The 18,552-nt window shown below is 42.8% G+C and overlaps 1 protein-coding gene across 1 annotated transcript in view; it reads right to left on the bottom strand.

The window, feature by feature from the left end:
- Positions 1-8,911, bottom strand: part of LOC144770536 (transient receptor potential cation channel subfamily A member 1-like) — a 231,394-nt gene extending 222,483 nt beyond the window's left edge. The window contains exon 1 of the mRNA XM_078655142.1: positions 8,846-8,911. Within this exon, the coding sequence (XP_078511268.1) occupies positions 8,846-8,851 (6 nt within the window). The 5' untranslated portion in view covers positions 8,852-8,911. The remainder of the gene's footprint in view (positions 1-8,845) is intronic.
- Positions 8,912-18,552: the final 9,641 nt, after the last annotated feature.

Raw genomic sequence — 18,552 nt, 5'->3', positions numbered from 1 at the left:
GGTTAAAATAGTATGTGATGGTCATTAGTATTGAGATAATACACACTTGCACAAACAAATGTTTGAAATTATATTTTTAAGAATTGCTACAGGTGTGTCTATTTCACCTTGATTACTGATAAAAATAAACACATATGCATAACACTTTAAACAAGCATCTCCAATGCAATAGGCCTCGCATGTAGGCGAGTTTGAGCTATTGACATTACAAATCACGATTCCTTTTATTTTTGTTTTGGTATTTAAAACATAAATAAAAGGCATTGTCATTTATAATGCCAATAGCTTAAACACGCATAAGTGCGAGACCTATTGCATTGCAAATGCGTCTTCTCTCTCCCGTCTTAGACTGCCTCCCGAGAAGTCAACTGATGGCTTTCAGGCTACTGAAAGCATAAAGTCGCGAGGTATGTTTAAAATAATTTTTCAGTGCTAATTGTGATAGTGTTACATTTCTCAAACCCAGAATATATGACAGAAAGCATTTTGTGAGAGTTTGGGCCACACTGGGTGTCATGCATATCTGATGCATGCGTGTAACTTATAGGACACCGTGCCACCAATAGAAGTTTAAAACACGCCTCCCTCTAGAGAGCTTCTTGCATGTACTCTGAAAACGGTCCTGGGCTGAGTGTACTTTGCACAGTGTATATATCCCCACAAAGCTTCACTCTCTCGGGCTTTTTCCAGACAGTCGATTACGCACCTAGGAGTGAAACGGTGAGCCAAATGCTCTATAAAACGTGCAATTCAATTAAAAAGTGCTGTTCCCCACAATGGTACCAAGGGCCCTAATGCAAGCAAGGAACAAGTCCCCCTGTCATCTGGCTTGGTAAAATCAAGACAGCTATGAGTGGGATGCAGGGGGCCCCTAAGACCCCTGGGCCTCGGTGCTCTTGCACCTGCTGCGCTATTGATAGCTACACCGTTGCAAGAACAAAGGGCTTCCAAGGCCCCAGTACCCCAAGTGATGGAGAACACCATAACCGACGGGTGTGTGCGGGTCCTACAATTAGTATTCATTGTTTGCATTTTATTTTATTGTAGCATTGGTATAACGCTTCCAGCTCGCGACCCCTTCAATCTATAAAGGGGTTTTCAAAGCTACCTCAAGCGTCATGCAGACAAACCTAAAACACCCTCTAATGAATATTTTATCAAAATGAATTGTACATTTGTTTCTTCCTATTCTAGTATCTGTATTGGGAACACCTTGAAGCAACCAGTGATTACTTTGTGTTGGCGCATTAGCAAACAACAAACATGCAACACTCATGGCACTGGTAATGCCTGAAATACGATTGGGTGTAATGCTTTAAGGAGTATGAAACAAACTCTAAACTATAAGAAAGACATATAGTGGTGATGGGGCTTCAATGTGAATCGACACTACCCAGCTCTGTTCTGCAGAGAGTCTTGCCCTGCCGGATGCCTTGAATAAAGTTTAAATAGATGGTTTTAAATACCGTTTTCCTTACATATATTTTTAATGTGTGTGATTTGTGAAAATACATTACAGACATTTTGCAGACAAATGTTTTTATGTAGACGTATCAAGAGAGAGAGAGAGGATTAGAAAGCTAGTCCATGTCCCCGTGGGTTTATATGTATCAACAAAGAAGACTAGCTCAACATGACTATTATTGTTTTGACTCTGACTAGTTTTGTCAGTGGACACCTTGTTGATGTGTTCATGAAGCCCTCACCCACCAACCTAGTTGGTGGCATGCTTCATCATCGGGCCCACCCAGTGACACCAAATGTGTCCCGGGTGTGCTTCGACGCCTGATTACAGCGGAGCTGGTGTGTTACTGAGAGTGCAGTGTGGGGTGTAGGTGAAGTGACAATTAAAACAGCTTGGTGAGGGTCCCAGTACCCGAGGGTATATTAAACTTAAATAACAGCGGTTAAAAATAAGGCTAGAGGATTTTAGGTGGTGAGTTACGACCTCCTACATCCGTTTGTTGGTCGACATGTTTCAGCTAGTGCCTTAAGTTTAATCTGGCTTTCCTCAGGACCTATTAAAATAGTGCTGGTGCAGGCTAAAAGGTGGGTTGGTGTAATACAGACTATGTGTTACACTCGCTAAGGTGTTTTTCTAGGTGTGAGAGGGGGATTCCCTTCTCATGCATACGCTGGGAATTAGCAGCCAATGCTTCCAGGAGTGAAGCGGCAAGGGGCTTACCAGCCTTTCTGATCAGAGCCTGCCATGTACCTGTGGCGCCGTCTTCACACTCCGGAGTGTGAAGACGGTGCCACAGGTACACAGCAGGCTCTGAAACATGTCGACCAACAAACGGATGTAGGAGGTCGTAACTCACCATCTAACAACCTCTAGCCTTATTTTTAACTGCTGGCGGCGTCCCAGTTATTAAAGTTTAATTTACCCTCGGGTACTGGGACCCTCACCAAGCCGTTCTAATTGTCACTTCACCTACACCCCACACTGCACTCTCAGTAACATACCAGCTCTGCTGTAATCAGGCGTCGAAGCACACCTGGGACAAATTAGGGGTCACTGGGTGGACCCGATGATGAAGCATGCCACCAACTAGGTTGGTGATTGAGGGCTTCATGAACACATCAACAAGGTGTCCACTGACAAAACTAGTCAGAGTCAAAACAATAATAGTCATATTGAGCTAGTCTTCTTTGTTGATACAAATGTTTTTATGTGTCATACAACATTCATCAAAAAGTTTTTTTTATCAAAACAGGACCTCATATATGAGAAATGGGAGGTGGGGTCATAGACATTATTTGCACTAACATACACCAACAACATCTAAATTCTTACAAATTTGGACAATCAAAATCAGCGAGACCAGTGGTCCTAAGAAGAATTCAATGAAGGAAGAATTCCCGCAACCCGTAAAGAAATTGTGTCATTGAAACTTAAAGAGATTCTGCTATTTCTGGGAAGTTTAAGTAATGTTAACTTTTTCAGGGAATTTTATATTAGCAATGTGCGTCTCGGGACACAGGCCGGTAAATGCGCTCCGAGGCTACTGCGCAGTGATATGAAGCGATGTTATCAGCTTTGGTAACTACAAGTAACATTAAGAAATAATGATTATTAACAGGTATGGGAGACCAAGTGGAATCGAACTGTAGACAGTGGCACTGAACCTAATACTACTCGTCTCTGGAGACCCTTGATTTTCCTGCAGGCCAAGCCCAGTTTACAGCAGCTGTAATTCCTCTTGATGTAGTGGAAGAGATGCTGGTGGGGAAAGACGGGCCTGGGGGGTCCCGAGGCAGCAGTGCGCACCCGCAGCCTAAAGGGAGCTCCGTCATACAGCGCTGCCAATTTGCTTTGCCTGCTGCTCCAGGGCTGGCTCATGTGCAGGCACTGATGCCGCCGGTCCGCTCTGCCGAGGTCATTACAGTCCACTCAGGGACCCATATCCTCGGGTCTTCCAGCGGGCCAGTGCCGGGTGGACACTGGGCTGTGTTAGGAGTAGAGCGGCAGGGCCCAACCCTCCTGGAGGAGAAAGAGCAGACAGCAAAGGGCGAGAGCGTCCAACATGACACGGCACAGAGGGCAGTGAGTGGGTGAAATGCAGTCTGTTAGGCGGGACAACTTAACCCAGCAATATCAGTGCAAGTAAAAACTTGTCCTAAAAAATAATCTAAAGAAATAACAACAAAGCCACTAAATAAAATATGGAGGTTGGAAGCCGCATCGTGCACAACAAAATAAAACGCGCGGATGACATACTTAACGAGTATCGCATGCTGCAGATGCAACAATTAGAAAGGGGGGAGGGTGTGGGGGGGTCGAGGGCAGGGGGTAGCATTGCGGTCTGGGAGGCGGCATAATGTAGCATGAGCAGTGCTCGTAAAAACTGCTCAGAAAGAAATAATACAGAGCTAAACCTAAAGCGCGGCGCGCATATTGTAATCATGAATGCGGGTGCTGTGCTCTACATAATGTGCTACGCCTGTATATGTCAAAGCTAAGAAAGCGTCTGCTGGCGCTAAATCGTTGCCATGAAATAAATTAAGTAGTCTTCAAAGGAACTAATAAACAAGTACAGCGTAAGTAAACTGTACTTAGTCAGTGCTGCCTCGGCAGAAAACGGAAATTACATGACTGATCGCCAGCCAACAATCAGCCACATAAGAAAGGCAATACCAGAATGAACCAATGGCAAGTGGCAGGACAAATGACCCTCCATATTTTGTTTACTACAGGTCTTGCGACAGCGCATGCGCTGTCTAGGCTCGACCTAAAAATAACGTGACTATTGAATTTGACTACAATATAGTACTTGCAGTAGACAAGGGGAAATGTCACATGGATGAATATGTTGAATGTTTCAAATTTGGGACTGACATCGATTTCACAGGTAATTAATTAGGTAACAGTTGCACATTGTCTAGTGCAATTTCTACATCATGTTACATTGCACTTATCCCAATGATGTGCAATACATACGTTTTTAATTTGACAATTTTTAAAATCTATTTAAACACACCTATATGGTGACTTTTTGAGTTTTTGATTGATATCCTATTTTCGTGCAATTGTCCACTTTTTGGCAGGCAGCCTGCACCAAATTTATAAATACAATGTGAGCATACAGATGTCTTTTTTTAAATTTCTTAAACTTCAACATTAAACACATATGCATTACACATTAGTATGCTATTACTTGTAAGAGATATTTAAAAAAGCACAAGTCCAGTGCAAATGTTAACAGGCAAGTCTAAAGTTTACACGTAAAAGTGGAGCTTACAGTTGATTCGGCCATGAAGTTGTTGATTTTGTTTGTCATCAAGCAGCAGTGGCAGGACTTGGAAGATCAGCTCCATGGTGGAAAAGGAAGCGTGAAGGTGAGAAAAGATGAGTTTCTGCCTCATATCCCTACAAACATCCAACCAAGGTGTCGAGATTTTACCACCACAGTCACGTTGGTGGGAGAGACATGATAATTGGCTCAGCGGATAAACTGGCTGTCCTCCTTGTGACAGCCACTTTTGCCTATAGTGCCATCAACAGGGGTGAACATACCTAGTGGAGTCAGTGGCACGCCGATGCTCTTTCGTCTGTTAAACTGTCAGCATCAAATAGAGCTGGTGTACCAACAAGTAGGCGAAAGAGGAGTTTTGAAGTCCAAAAGGTTTCTAAGTACTAGCTTTCCAGCGATGTTAGGAGAAGTCCAGTTAGACCCAGCTAAGGAACAGCACTTGGGAATCAAGACTCCCAGCAGAAGACACCAGTAGGTTCCAGGATAGGCCTAGATACTATAAGTCAGATAGGAGTTGAAGGAAAAGGCTGCTTGTAGCTTTGTGTATCCCTAAAGAAAAACACAATTCATGCCAACTTACCTTTGGAGTCCACTCCTTTGCCTTAGGTACAAGAGGGAGCAAGTCTAGTTCCTCAGGTCCCACACAGTAGGTCCAATTCTCTTGTGTTCCTCCTCAGGTTCAGCAATGAAAATGTCTTGGGGTGCCATATTTATTGCTGGCAGTAGGCTTTCTGCGGGGGTTACTCCTGTATCCTCCCTAACCAACAGTCTGAAAGTCTCAAGGGGCAATCCCACCCACCTTTGCAGTGGTTCATATGTGTCCTACTTCAAACCACCCATAGCGAGGGTAGAGAGCAGCTCCTCCTCTGTGGTCAGTCCAAACCAGTAATTGGGACAGCTTTCCTTCCAGTGGTTTGGTGTCTGCCTAACTGGGAGGACAAAGGAAGACGCATGTTTAGATGTCATATAGCATCTGCTTGTGACTGAGGAGGCCCCTTTGAACTAAATGAAGTTCCTGTGCACAGTGAAACCAGTCTTCTTGCCAGGGGGACTAACAACACCTCCCCATATCTACGCCATTTTCTCTGCTCTGGGAACTTTTCACACCCCATTAGGGCTAAGCACTCAGTGGGCCACAGTTAGAGAGTTAAGCCAAATTAGCCTTCAAGAGTTTGATAGGGGGAAAAGGTAGCTTTCTAAAAGTTACTTTTGCTTAATATTTATAAAAAATATGACTTGACCATTGAGTTGGGCTTTCAATAAATAATATTGGTTCAATCATCTTTCTAGCTGGCCCCAATCTGTGGCACCAGATTTAGAGCCTAATTTGGATGTCAGTCGGAAAGCCTCTGACCAGCATCCAAGGTGTAATACCCAAACGCCGTATTACAATGACTACGGGCGGACTGAAAACTGACTGGTCAATTCAACTGGCTTCTGACAGGCTAAAGGAGCCCGTCGGCCAGTCGGAACTCCAACATAATCCCGTAGAGTCAACACTTCTGCCATTGGGATTATGATGTCGGTTTCCAAAAGGCAATCCATGGCAGGCTTTCCGACATGGAAAACCTGTCGGAAAGGGACTTGGGCGGCCTCTGGTTGAGGGCCAGGCTACAGTGGGAAGCCTGGAGTCATATTTACTTGATCACACCAGTGGATGGCACAGTAGTGCTGTGTTCCATAAATTACATTTAACTTTCCATGCCATGGGTGCAGTTTGGACACCATATGCTATAGTATTCTAGGAAAGTTAAAAAAGCCAATTAGGTGTTATGCAAACAGCATGTTTTAGGACTCATAGCACATAAGTTGTTAGCAGAGTCCTGGTGCACAGGGTAAAAAATCCAACAGCCTCAGTACACAATAAATGGGGATGATCACGTAAAAAGAGGCATTTAATCACTCTCTCTCTGCTGCACATCCTTTAAATTCAAATTGAACACAACTAATTCTACTATTTCTTTGCTATTGCTCCAACCCTGTGGAACCATCTGGTACAAGAATTCTACACCTATGTGTTTGTATATTGATTCCTTCTTCATGTTATTTCCATTTTGTTGAGTGCCAATATGGAACTTGGAATCTGCCAACTCATACCCTTGTAAATAACAGATCTTACTATTAATCACTGAGTTATATTATTGGCTGGGCAGAAGAAGGCCTACTTATTTGAAAGAGTATGGTATTCATGATAATACCCAGCAAGAATGCGGTCTTCATGCTGGCATTCCAGTAGGTAAACAAGTGGAATGTATATTGATTGCCTCCACCCTTACTGAGGAAGCTCCGTCATTTTCTTCAGTCCTCCATCTTCAAAACCATCTTCAAAACACATGTACACATACTTAGGTCTGCCTGTACATGAGAAACAACTGGAAAAAGTGGTTGAAGACCACCATAGAGTGTACAATATTCGAGATCACCATCAATAAATGCTTTCTCAAGATTAACAGTACTCCGCGATCTAAGGCTCCTTTACTCTCTGCATGAAGCCAAATCAATGGTTTGCCGTTTGTGTGTCTTTTCACTACTATTATTTGTGAGCTCCAAATATTCAGGATTTTCTAAAGACCTACGTACTTCCATGAGCCAATGCTGTTCTTATTTGTTAATTTCAATCTTCATTACTGACTATTTGTTACATGAGACAGAAACTTTATAGAGTGACCTGAAGTGAATTTAAATAAATTAATTTGTTACAATGCAAACAAATATGGGCTGCATGTTATAATCGAGAAATATTTATTTTAAATTGAAAATGCTGTGATAACAGTGCATTGTCAACATAGGACAATGTATTCGCTTGAGCTTCATGCCAGTGGTGGACATCACTTGCTTGAGTCTTACGGGCTATCTGCTGGTTGTGTTTTTTTTAACAATCTGTGCTAGTGGAACCACCTAATGGGGCCTTTCCCTCTCCAGGCGTGGGATACACGTAGATAAAAAAAATAACAAATGATGCGAGGTAATTCTGTCTTTATAGAGATAGACCTAACATTTCAAGAACCTGTGAGTCGGGTATTTGCCTCGAAGCCTGGAGATAGAGAGAGATACCTTCTTCCACGAGCAGTGCAAGGCAACCTCAGCACACCTATCTCTTTCATGCATGCTCCACATGTTCAGGTGTCTACGTAAACATTGTTTGCAAGACATGCCCTCACGTACGAAATCCTCGTAAGATTATAGCTTCGTGGTATCTTCATGCAGTTTTGAAAGTCACATATGGAACTCTGCTCATGCTTCGTAAACTACAGCATAATCCATTTATTTTTAAGTACCTATTTATGGCATTCAGGGGGCCATATTCCTGGTCTTTGCTTTCCAAAACCGTTGATGGTCAGGGATGTAGGAGACATTTAGTAAGATAATGCCATCTTGTCACATGTGCTCTGTACCTCTGTGTTGGAACTGTTCAAAATCAAGGACTCCACTTTCCGGATATCATTACCTAAATCCCATTAAATTCTGACACTGCCAGCGCCTTTCCTTACCAAATACCTTCTTGGCTTATCAGTTAAATGTTGAGAATCATTAAAGATACAAACAGTTGTATATCTTTCACAGAATCCCCTGATATACTATACTCTGGGATTACATGTGAGGCTCAGCTCGTGTACCACTATACCACATCTCCAACGTATATGTATTTGGGCCTGGAGACATCCTTTTGGATGTGCCACTGACCTAACTCCTGCTATCTTTTATTCTCACATAGAGACTAACATAAATAGATATCTGAACCTACTGCAAAGTCCAGGAGGCATGTTAAACTGAATCCCATTTGATGCAACTTAAACAATGTTCCTGGGCTCAGGTAACCGATTTCCTGCAAGTTATCCTAAAATCTAAACAGGTATGCATGTCTTCCATGGCTACGGAGGAACTCCCATCACTCTTACCCCCCATGCAGACTAGAGAAGAAACATGACAATGCAAAACAGCTCTCGGTTACATCCTTGTGAGTCAGATAGATCCTCTGTAGATCATGCTCTATATCACGCATGCATATTAATCTCCCTTTAAAGGAAGCATGACAAAAAAATAGCAAGGAGTTTTAATAAATAAACATACTACAAAGATTCCATAAGTACCTGCATGGTGTTGCTAGCTCTAGAACGCTGTAATGGAGTTGCCCCTTTATAGTCTAGTAAATTCACAGGAACTTGCATTTGCAATAATGCCTAAAAAGAAAAGAAAAATAATCCATAACTAGAACTCATAGAAGATAAACCCTTCACATTGTTTTTTTAAATTCGCTGTATGCTTTATAATCTAGAGGTTGAACATTTGTATTAAAAAAAAATATTACACGGACACTAAGAAGTGGAAGTGTGAATTTTTATTGGATTTCTGTAAAACATTTTGTAAAATAGTGAGGCATTTGGGAGGGAGCCCTTTTATTTATTTGCACTTTATTTGACGTTTTTGCATGGCCCTATTAGCCACCGTGTTTTGCCGTTAGTGCACTTTCAAGTAAGAGTACGCCTAAGAGAGTGCTGGTAGAAAGAACGCACACCAGCCAGGGCCCAGCTCTACGGATCCACATAATAATCTGATGGTAATTTGTAGTCGTCATTGTAGGGCATTCCATAAAGAGAAGAACTGGGCATAGGTTGTACTACTAATTATCGACCCTCATTATATCATCATATAAGAATATCTAGGAGAGAATATCAAGGGACAAATATCAAAAGGTAAGTGGAAATAGGGAAGTATAAATTTACCATTCCTAAATCCACGTACGGTACCTAGAGGATTTATGTGCTGCATAGGTATATATATGTGGAGATAGGTATAGAAAATCTAGGCCTATTTACTTGTTGTATTCTTTTAAATTCTGTCCCCTCGATATTCAGGGTGCACACCTCGGCATAGAGGGATCAACCATCATATTTCTTGAATCTGAACCGTAGCATCATTAATGTGCTGTGGTTGAAAGATTTGATGAGCCTTCTCGAAGGGTGGTAAGGGACAACAGTTGCAGAGCTCCTTATGTACCTGGTAAGGAGTTCTGAAGACGCTGCTTCCTTTACTGAAGATCAGGTAATGGATTTTATGGCAGGTGTGATGCAATTGTATATTTTCAACCCACACAGCAGGTGGGCAGTGTAGTTTTGCACTCTTTGTAGTTTTGTGAGAGATGTATTAGAGAAGCCAGGGTATAGCCTAGCCTACTGCAGCAATACACACTGGACATGACCACGGTAAGCATTAGGAAGACTGTCTGAGTGCAGTGTACTATCGGAGGTACACACCTTTTATCAGACATAGGTGGTGTTTTCGGAGGTAAATGTTACGTTAAAATCAAAGAGCAACCTCAAATGACTCCGCAAGGGCTGAGGGAATGCCATATACTTGGCCAAGGTGAAAATTAAATAAGGTCTGTGATTTTGGCACCTGGTCCCTGATCAAGTATCTGAAATGTTCAAGAGCTTCAATTACTTGACATGGTTTGCATGGGTATGAGGCTCTTTGTTCAACACCTCACCTCAAACTGGAACTAAATGAATGTTTCAGGAGTAAGGGTGCTTTATGCACTTTCAGATGGGTGAATTAGCGGTTATACTGTAGTGGAAAAGATCCTACACCTAGGGATTCCTGAATAGATAATGATAAAATAACTTGGTGCGATAAACACTTGCTGCTAATATATTTCTGCAGAAGTCGGGTCAAAGGTTCAAATTGAGGAAGGCTGTCTCAGGAAATCAATTAAAAGAGAGCAATAACAGAGCATCCACCAAAACACAGCCTCTCGTCCCGCATCCATTTAGATGTGGTCAGATGCTAAATTAAGCATCCTCAGCTAGCTCCGTTGTTCGAAGCCAATCCCTAGCAAGTCAGCTGCTGCAAACCCACCAGCTCCTTGATGTGAGAAAGCCTACATTACTAATGACTGTATTCCATAGCTGTATTTTTCAATATGTATTGTATATATATATTTTTTTTAATACTTGTCTTTTGGAAACAAAAAAATGACATCCCATACATCAAGCAACTATGACTTGATGGGTCAACCAGCATTCAAACAGAAGAGCTACCGCCATATTGGAAGAAGCACTTTAAATGGAACAACTGTGCATATTAAGGGGGTCATTGTGATGGTGGGAGGTTCGCTACCACCCGGCCGGCAGTGGTGATCCGCCCGCCATCACAACATGATTTACCCCCGCCACATTAGCATGACGGGGGGTACTGCGGCGGCCAGAAAGTCCGTCCGCCGCTTTTCCGCCGGTCGGAAATCATTACGATTGCCGGGCGGGCGGACTTGGGGTATAACAAGGTGGCGGTGCCTTCCAGGCACCGCAAACCATATTATGTTGAGGGCAAGGCCTTTCCATGACGGCATTACCACCATGGAAAGGCTGGCGGGAATTGCTTTGAGAGCCCGTTGTGGGCCTCCGGGAGGGTAGGGGGCTGCTCCCCTTCACTGCCATGCACAAGGTGGCAAGCACCGCGTGGTGCCTGTCACTTTGTGCCTGGCAATGCACAGCATGCCTCATTGGCATTGGAGCAGGTGCTGCTTACAGCAGCACCCGAAGCAATGGTAATGAATGTGAGGGCCAGGGTGGCGGTCACATCCTAATTGGCAGTGCGGGACCGCCGCACAGCTGGCGGCCGGTCCGAGTACCGCTAGGGTGGTGGGTGGACTCAAGTCCTCCCGCCTTCCTAATAAGCCCCACATTGAGGATCTTTAGATATGGGGGCGGGTTGGTGCATTGGTGGCAGAGCCAGGGTATCTGCTGCCCCAGCTCCTTAACAGCAAGGCTGTTTGTCTTCAAATTAACCCTTCAGTCTTTACTCCTTTTGAGATTGATAAATGAAGTGATACACAACTTGGTCAATACATTAGCTCTCAGTTTTACAGAAAAATTATACAGCAAAACGTATAGTAGCAAGTAGCATTTAAAACAACTGTCTGACATCAAACTTGAAGGCTATATATTTATATATTTAATATGTTAATATAAAAAATATATATATAACAAGTCTCCTTTAGTTAACTTCGGAGCTCTTGACAAATGTGTTAAAAAAGTATGACAGTTTAGGAATACTGATCCTAAAGAACTAGTGATAAGCAAAGTCCAAAATATTTCTATCATGATTAATTTTTTGTTTTAAATCCATTTAAAGTGAGTATCATAAAGTCCACTAACGTACTGAAACTATGCTTCCACTGAAAGTCACTATCACTGTGTACTCCTCTCTGGCATTTGTGATGTGACGTTACCTCTGACATTATGGGTGACTTTTTTCAAACCTATTTTAGCCAGACCCTGCGTCCAACACCCCTGCTTGTGCCCAACTCCATGCTGCATATGGCATTTGGCCTGTGGCCAGGATCCGCACCCAACCCCAGCTGAATTGCACAGCTATGTGTAACAATTTAAATGGTGCCAACAATCATCAATAGCTATAGTCAGATGTTCATGTCATAAAGGCACACATTGAAATAATTAATAAAAGTGATTATCATAAGTGTGTTGAATAAAGCTTTTTTTCAAAAACATGAATACGTCTTTTAGTTTTTCTTTTAACATTTTTTAAAGCACAAAATATAACCATACAACTAACCACTAGCGGTCTCCACACTCTCCTAGGGTCATGGATGTAATGACCTAGAAAACTTCATGTATTTTTTCTTTATATTGCTAGGGCCTGCTGCACTACCTGCAGCCCCACACAACAATAACACATGTTTGGTATTGCCCTGCCTCTTCCAGGGAACACCACAAAGAAAACATATTGAGTAAATTGAGTGAAAGTTCCCTAGAGTATTATGGAACACTCCTTGATAGGAGCCGTGAATAATAAATAAGCGACTCTTGCTGGCATTTATTATTTATCTTTCAAATGTTTTTTTTAGTATTTGGAAGAGAAGGTGTCTGTCCCTCCTTCTTGAGTCATTGCTGGCCTCCAAAGCCCCATCCCCGGGGCAAAATATTTTCTTTTATGGTGAGGATGTTATGCAACCTCCCCCCTCCCTGAACATTGAAAGGTCCTGGGGACCCCATCCCTTGGGACAAACAAACATTTAAAGGGGAACGGGGTGCAGCCCCTTCACCAGCCCATACTGGCCAACATACATCTACAGAAGAGGAAGGGTGTGCGGCCCCCCTCTTTGAGTCCATACTGGCCCCGTGGACTCCATCTCCCCAGTGCCTAGGGTGGGGCCCTGGAGCCCATCCAGGGCACCCTCAACACGCAACTTTGAAGGCAGCCTCATAGTCTGCGGAGTCCAGCTTTCTCCCCTGTTTGCAATCTCGGGTGCAGCGGAAGTTGCCTTTACTCCTACTGGGGTTTTTCTCTGGTGCCACTGGGTGATAGCAATCTCTGCATGCCTGCCCACAGAAGCACCGTCAGGGGAAAAATTATCTCTCACCCACAGAAGGCCTCAGCAATGCCTGAGGAGGTGGGCAGTGTGCCACTCTCTCTTTTAATTGGGCACTGGCCCTAAGGGGATCATGTCCCCAAGACCTGAGTGAGTTGAGGAGAGGGACCACGTACCCCCTTCCCTTTAATTTACATCGGCCCAGGTGATGGTGTTCCTGGGACTTCAGGGAAGCTCTGGGACAGGGTCATACGCCCACCCCTCCCCTATTAAATTGTATGTGACACCCCCCAGGGCCCAGGACTACCCCAGGGGTGTTTATTTATGTAAAGTGCACAAGGCATTTAAAAAGTATATATATGTTACAGTGAATTTGTGGATCCATTGCAAATTCACAGTAAAATAAAAACAAAACCTTTTTGGCACCCCAGGGGTTCCGTTGGGACCCTCACCACCAGGCCTATGAGGGAAGGGTATGCATACCCTACCCCTATATGATTTTTTCAATCATTTCTGAGGACGGGGGCTCAGTCCCTGAGTATTAGGTTGGCTACTGTCACAACCTTGTTGATGTGGTGGCAGACAATCAGATCTCACCTTGATATCTGCAGGGCTCACAGATTCTTCGTGACATTTAATGTATGTTTGTAACCATTAATATATCAAAAACTACTGAACGAATTTACTCCAAATTACAAAAAGCGTGATGTTAGACCTGACATCCTTGGAGTGGTCTTCCCCCAACATTTTGCCTTCTTGCCTCTTGTTTTTGCTGACTTTGTTTCTACTTGCCTTTGTTTTCTGCACTCTTTACCTCTTCTAACCAGTGGTATAGTGCTTGTGTTCTCTCATTGTAACTTTGCCTTACGCCCATTTGGCATATTTAATTTACTTGCAAGTCTCTTCTACAGTGGAAATACATGTACATATTTAATTTACTTGTAAGTCCCTACTACAGTGGAACTACAGTAAATTAAATGCTACTAGTGGACTAGTGGGCCTGCAGTACTCATTGTGCCACCCACTTAAGTAGCCCTTTAAACATGTGTCAGGCCTGCTGTTTTGTGTTGTTTTTAACTGTTATTTTTACCTAGCAAAATAAGCCTTTTGTCAGGCCTATACCTTCCTTTTCAATACAAATAGTTCACCCCTAGGCATGCCCCAAACAGTCATAGGACAGGGTGCAGTGTCTTCAAAAGGTTGGACATGTACTTTTAAGTTTCACATGTCCTGATAGTGACAAACTCTTAAATGTGTTTTTCATTACTGCAAATCCTGCCTCTCCCATAGGATAACATTGGGTGAACTTATTACATTTAAAAAGTGTTAACTTCCAATTAGGAGCAGGCTATAAAGTTGATTTTGTTGTCCAAAGAATTGTATTTTAAAACTCTCTTTAATGGTAAAGTTGTGTTTTAAGTCACAATCCTAAAAATTCCGCTTTTAGAAAGTTCAACAAACAAATGCCAATACTGACAGCGCTTTCAAACACTCTCAGTTACCTCCGTGATCACACTAATTTATAAATATGGTCACCATTTATTCTTTCTCTTCTTTAGTCAAAACCACTAATTTTGTGTTTCAAATGGCCATGCACAAAAGAAACAAGACATATAATGAACATACTTTTGGATATATATCACCCACAAAACATCATGAGAAAACAAAACATTTTTTATAGACAGTCACTTTCTTCCCTGAAAGCCAGCACCTAATCTTTTAAGTGCACTTGTTGGTTGAAAAAACTGTAGATGCGTTTCAAACCCTCAACCATTTCTGGGCTCTCCTCAGGATTCAGAACTGCTGAACACTACAATAAAAACACAAACAATTAGCTCCTTTGTACACATAATGTAGAGTGGGCTCGCAGGCCATCCAGCCCAGCCGCCAACTAAGTTACCTTATTTCTACTCTTAAGGTGACAGTTTCAATAACAAAAGCATTCCATTTAGTACTCTTGATTGTATCTGAAAAAACACACATACATGAACAAAGTACTGTCAAACTTTCATGTGCAGAAGCACATATCATTAACATATTACATAACCACACTCACTGGTCGCCATGCAAGTTGGCCTTTGTAGGGTCTCCTTGAATTTTCCGATAACACTCTTCATTGAGTACTTGCCTCTCTCCTTCCTTCCTGTATTCTTCTGTTGACCAAACCACGATAGCTGCCCCCTTATCTGCCTCCTTAATTACAATTGTATTATCCATTTGTAACTTATCCAAAGTATCCCTTTGATCTTTTGTAATGTTATTTTCTGACATTTTCTTTGTTTTATTCCAGGTTGTTGATGACAGACAACACTGTTTGCTCAAAAATATGAACATCTTTGGGGATAGTATTTGGTGGATGTTGGAAAGTCATCCTGTGTCCTTGGAAACCCAACTATTTGCCGACTGGTACTGGTGGTAACTGACTCTGACTGACCCTGGGCTCTGCCTAACCAGGCCCAGGGTCAGTGCTACGCTGAAAAACACTTAGAATAAAGTGAAAACACCTACATACACTAGGGTACACTATGGGTTGGGGTACCCCTGTGACCTACCCTTTAAGGCCATAGTACATAATAGGGCAGGGGGGTTGAAACTACCTCTAAGTCCCTAGCATATAATAGGTCAGTTTAGAGGCCAGTAGCCTTTTCTGCAATTGCATGTGTGCACTGCTGAGCATGAGGCCAGTTTAAAAGTAGCCCTGTGATGCAGGACTGATTTTAAAAAGTAAATTGTGTCCAAACTCGACTTTGGTGTTTGGGGCACTTAAAATGGTTGACCTACAATGTGTGGGCATATTAGGTACCCCCAGGGTCTCTCCTAGGTGTCCCGGTGGTGGGGGATCAGGTATTTATAAGGAGGACCATTATAAAATGAGTTTTTTATGCCCTGGGTTTCAGTGAAATCGCACATTTCACTCCCCACATTGTGATAAAGTGCTGCCCAAAATCGACTTTGGTGGTAGGAGCACTGTTGGGCAAGGATCTGCAATATTTTTACATATTCAGAACTCTTAAAGTCTTCCCTAGTTGTTCCTGGGGTGGTGGGGGTCCTGTAGATATATGTAAAGTACTTATAAAATATGTTTTTATACGCCCTGGTGCTGGAAAAACGGCCAAAGTCATTTTCCTATTGCAAATCACCTGCCATATAGGTAACATGGCAAAAAGTTATTAAGTAATAACTCTTGATAGGAGAAGGCTAAAAGTACCATTCAAAGACTTCCCAGAATGGAATATTAAACTCAACAATATGATATTGTTGAATTTCTCCTAAAATGTACATACTAGAAGTTATAAGACTTTCTTGTTTGTAAGCCCAGATTGAGCCGCCCAGTGGTCTGTCCTGATTAGTCAGAGTTAGGGGGAGGAGTCGTAAAGAATAGACTTCAAGGGAAGGGGAAGACACCAGTGTCATTTACAACTCCAGACTTTTGAACCCAGCCAGATGCTAGGATTAAGGAAGCAAGGAGTAGATGCAATGAGGAGAGTTATGGAGATTAGCCACCTTAGCGGCGTGTTTAGCCATCTCTTCTCTTTCTGCTGGAAAATCAGCCATTAAAAATTTGGAAGAATTGGTGCACTCTGGGAAAAAATAGTGCCACACTCTGGTGGTCAGACCTTTGCTTGACCCACAGAAATTTGAATAAGTATCTGAGAAGGGCAGAGTCCCTCAGATCTGCTGCTTGAAACTTAAGAAAGCAAGAATGGTCATACCGGAAATTTGATGTGTATTTCCTAAGGCCTGCACTCTGAAGACTGCACTTTCCGCAATCTGAAACTCCAGCCTGTGGATTACCTTGTTGTAAAAAGGCTAAAGAGTAGACTCCCTGCAAGCTAAAGGTTAACAGAGCTCACCAGGGACATCACCACCAAATATCCTCAACTGTGAGATCTACCAGTGGATTTGTGAGGGATTTGTCCAAGTGGATTGTGGGAACTGAAGTCCTCAACTTTCAAGGACCATCTTGGAGATTTCCAGACCCTTGGTGTGAGTTTGAGACACTTTGGGACCATTTGAGGAACTTCAGGAAGATGTTCCAGAAGTTTGGAGAACTTTGGAGCAACTTTGGAAAAAATCTCTATAAGGGGACTGACTCAACCTGGCCAGCAAATCCACCTGCCTTCAACCGTAAGTCAGCCTGCCATCCAGGTTTGTCCCACTGAAAAGCTCCATAGGTCCTGCTTCCAGAGTTTTACCAGGAGTCATCGAAATCTGAGGCCAGTGAACCCTCACTGAATCCGGCATGGTGAAGAGCATCGAGGGACCCGCGAGAAAAAGCTATATACAAGTTTCTAAGTCTGAAAGAAGAAAGGTTGACCGGGAGCAACCGCAAAAGCCAAGCTGCCTGCCTTCAACCGCGTGTCGGCCGGGATCCTTGGTTTGTCCACTGGAACGCGCTGCAGGTCGACTTTCATAAGTCACAAGGCAATCCGGCAAACCCTCACCGAATCCGGACTGGCTGAGAGTTTGAGAGACCCCAGGAAGAAAAGCTCCAGAAAAGTTTCTAAGTCGGAAGGTAAAAACTTTGACCGAGACCTACCGCGAGGGGTAGCCGCCCAGATCTCCATCGCGGTCAGCCTGAAACTTTGACTTTGACCCGGCCTATCGCGACCAGGTGTCCCGATAAGGCGCTGTATGTTTCTATGTGCTATAAATTGCTAAATCTTTGAAAATTCATATTCCGGTTCCCTACATTGTAATTTTGTCGTTTTGGTATCATTTAAAAGATACAAATATTTCCTATATTTATAAATTGTGTTGGGTTTTTATTGTGCATTGTGTCTTAATTATTTACTCAAATTGTGTTTTTAAATGCTTTTACATACCTATCTTTGAAGTTAATCTACCAAGGATTGAACATAGGAATCATTTTCTAAGACCTATTATGAAACCTATATGTGTTAGTGACCTTATTGCCAGTGGCAGACCTACATTTGCCCCTACAAATAATCCACTTTCCAACAGTGGAGGACAAAAAAAATATTTATTTGTTGATCGTAAACTCGATTGTATTGAGGGGGATCATGATCCAGAAAGAAAGCCTTAAGTCATATTTTTCTAAAAAAACACCAGCAGTTCTGTTTTCAACTGAATAAAATTGGCATGTTTTACAAGCACAAATTTTGCAAGTTCATGTAGCATTATTATTAACATATTTGTATCACGCGTAGGTGCCCCAGCAAAGGGGCGTCCCAGAGCTACCCAGAACAACATACCTGTAAGTAGTGACAGCCTGGGAGAGAAAAAGAGAGTTACGCTGGGAAAAGCCAGGTATTTATGGCTTTCCGAAAGGCTAGCTGATCTTGGAGCCCTCAAATACCAGTAGGTAGGGAGTTCCAGAGTTTGGCAGCCAGAACTTTAAAAGAACGACCTCCCGCTCTGGCTCTTAAAACTCTGGGGGTGTACGCCAGCCCTTGGTCGGCTGAATGTTGGCACCTGTTCGGGACATAAGGTGTTAACAAGTCTGAT

This window comes from Lissotriton helveticus, chromosome 1_1, assembly GCF_964261635.1.
Source record: "Lissotriton helveticus chromosome 1_1, aLisHel1.1, whole genome shotgun sequence".
Lineage (NCBI taxonomy): Eukaryota > Metazoa > Chordata > Amphibia > Caudata > Salamandridae > Lissotriton > Lissotriton helveticus.
The sequence above is the reverse complement of the archived record's forward strand: the minus strand, read 5'-3'. Positions and strand labels throughout refer to the sequence as shown.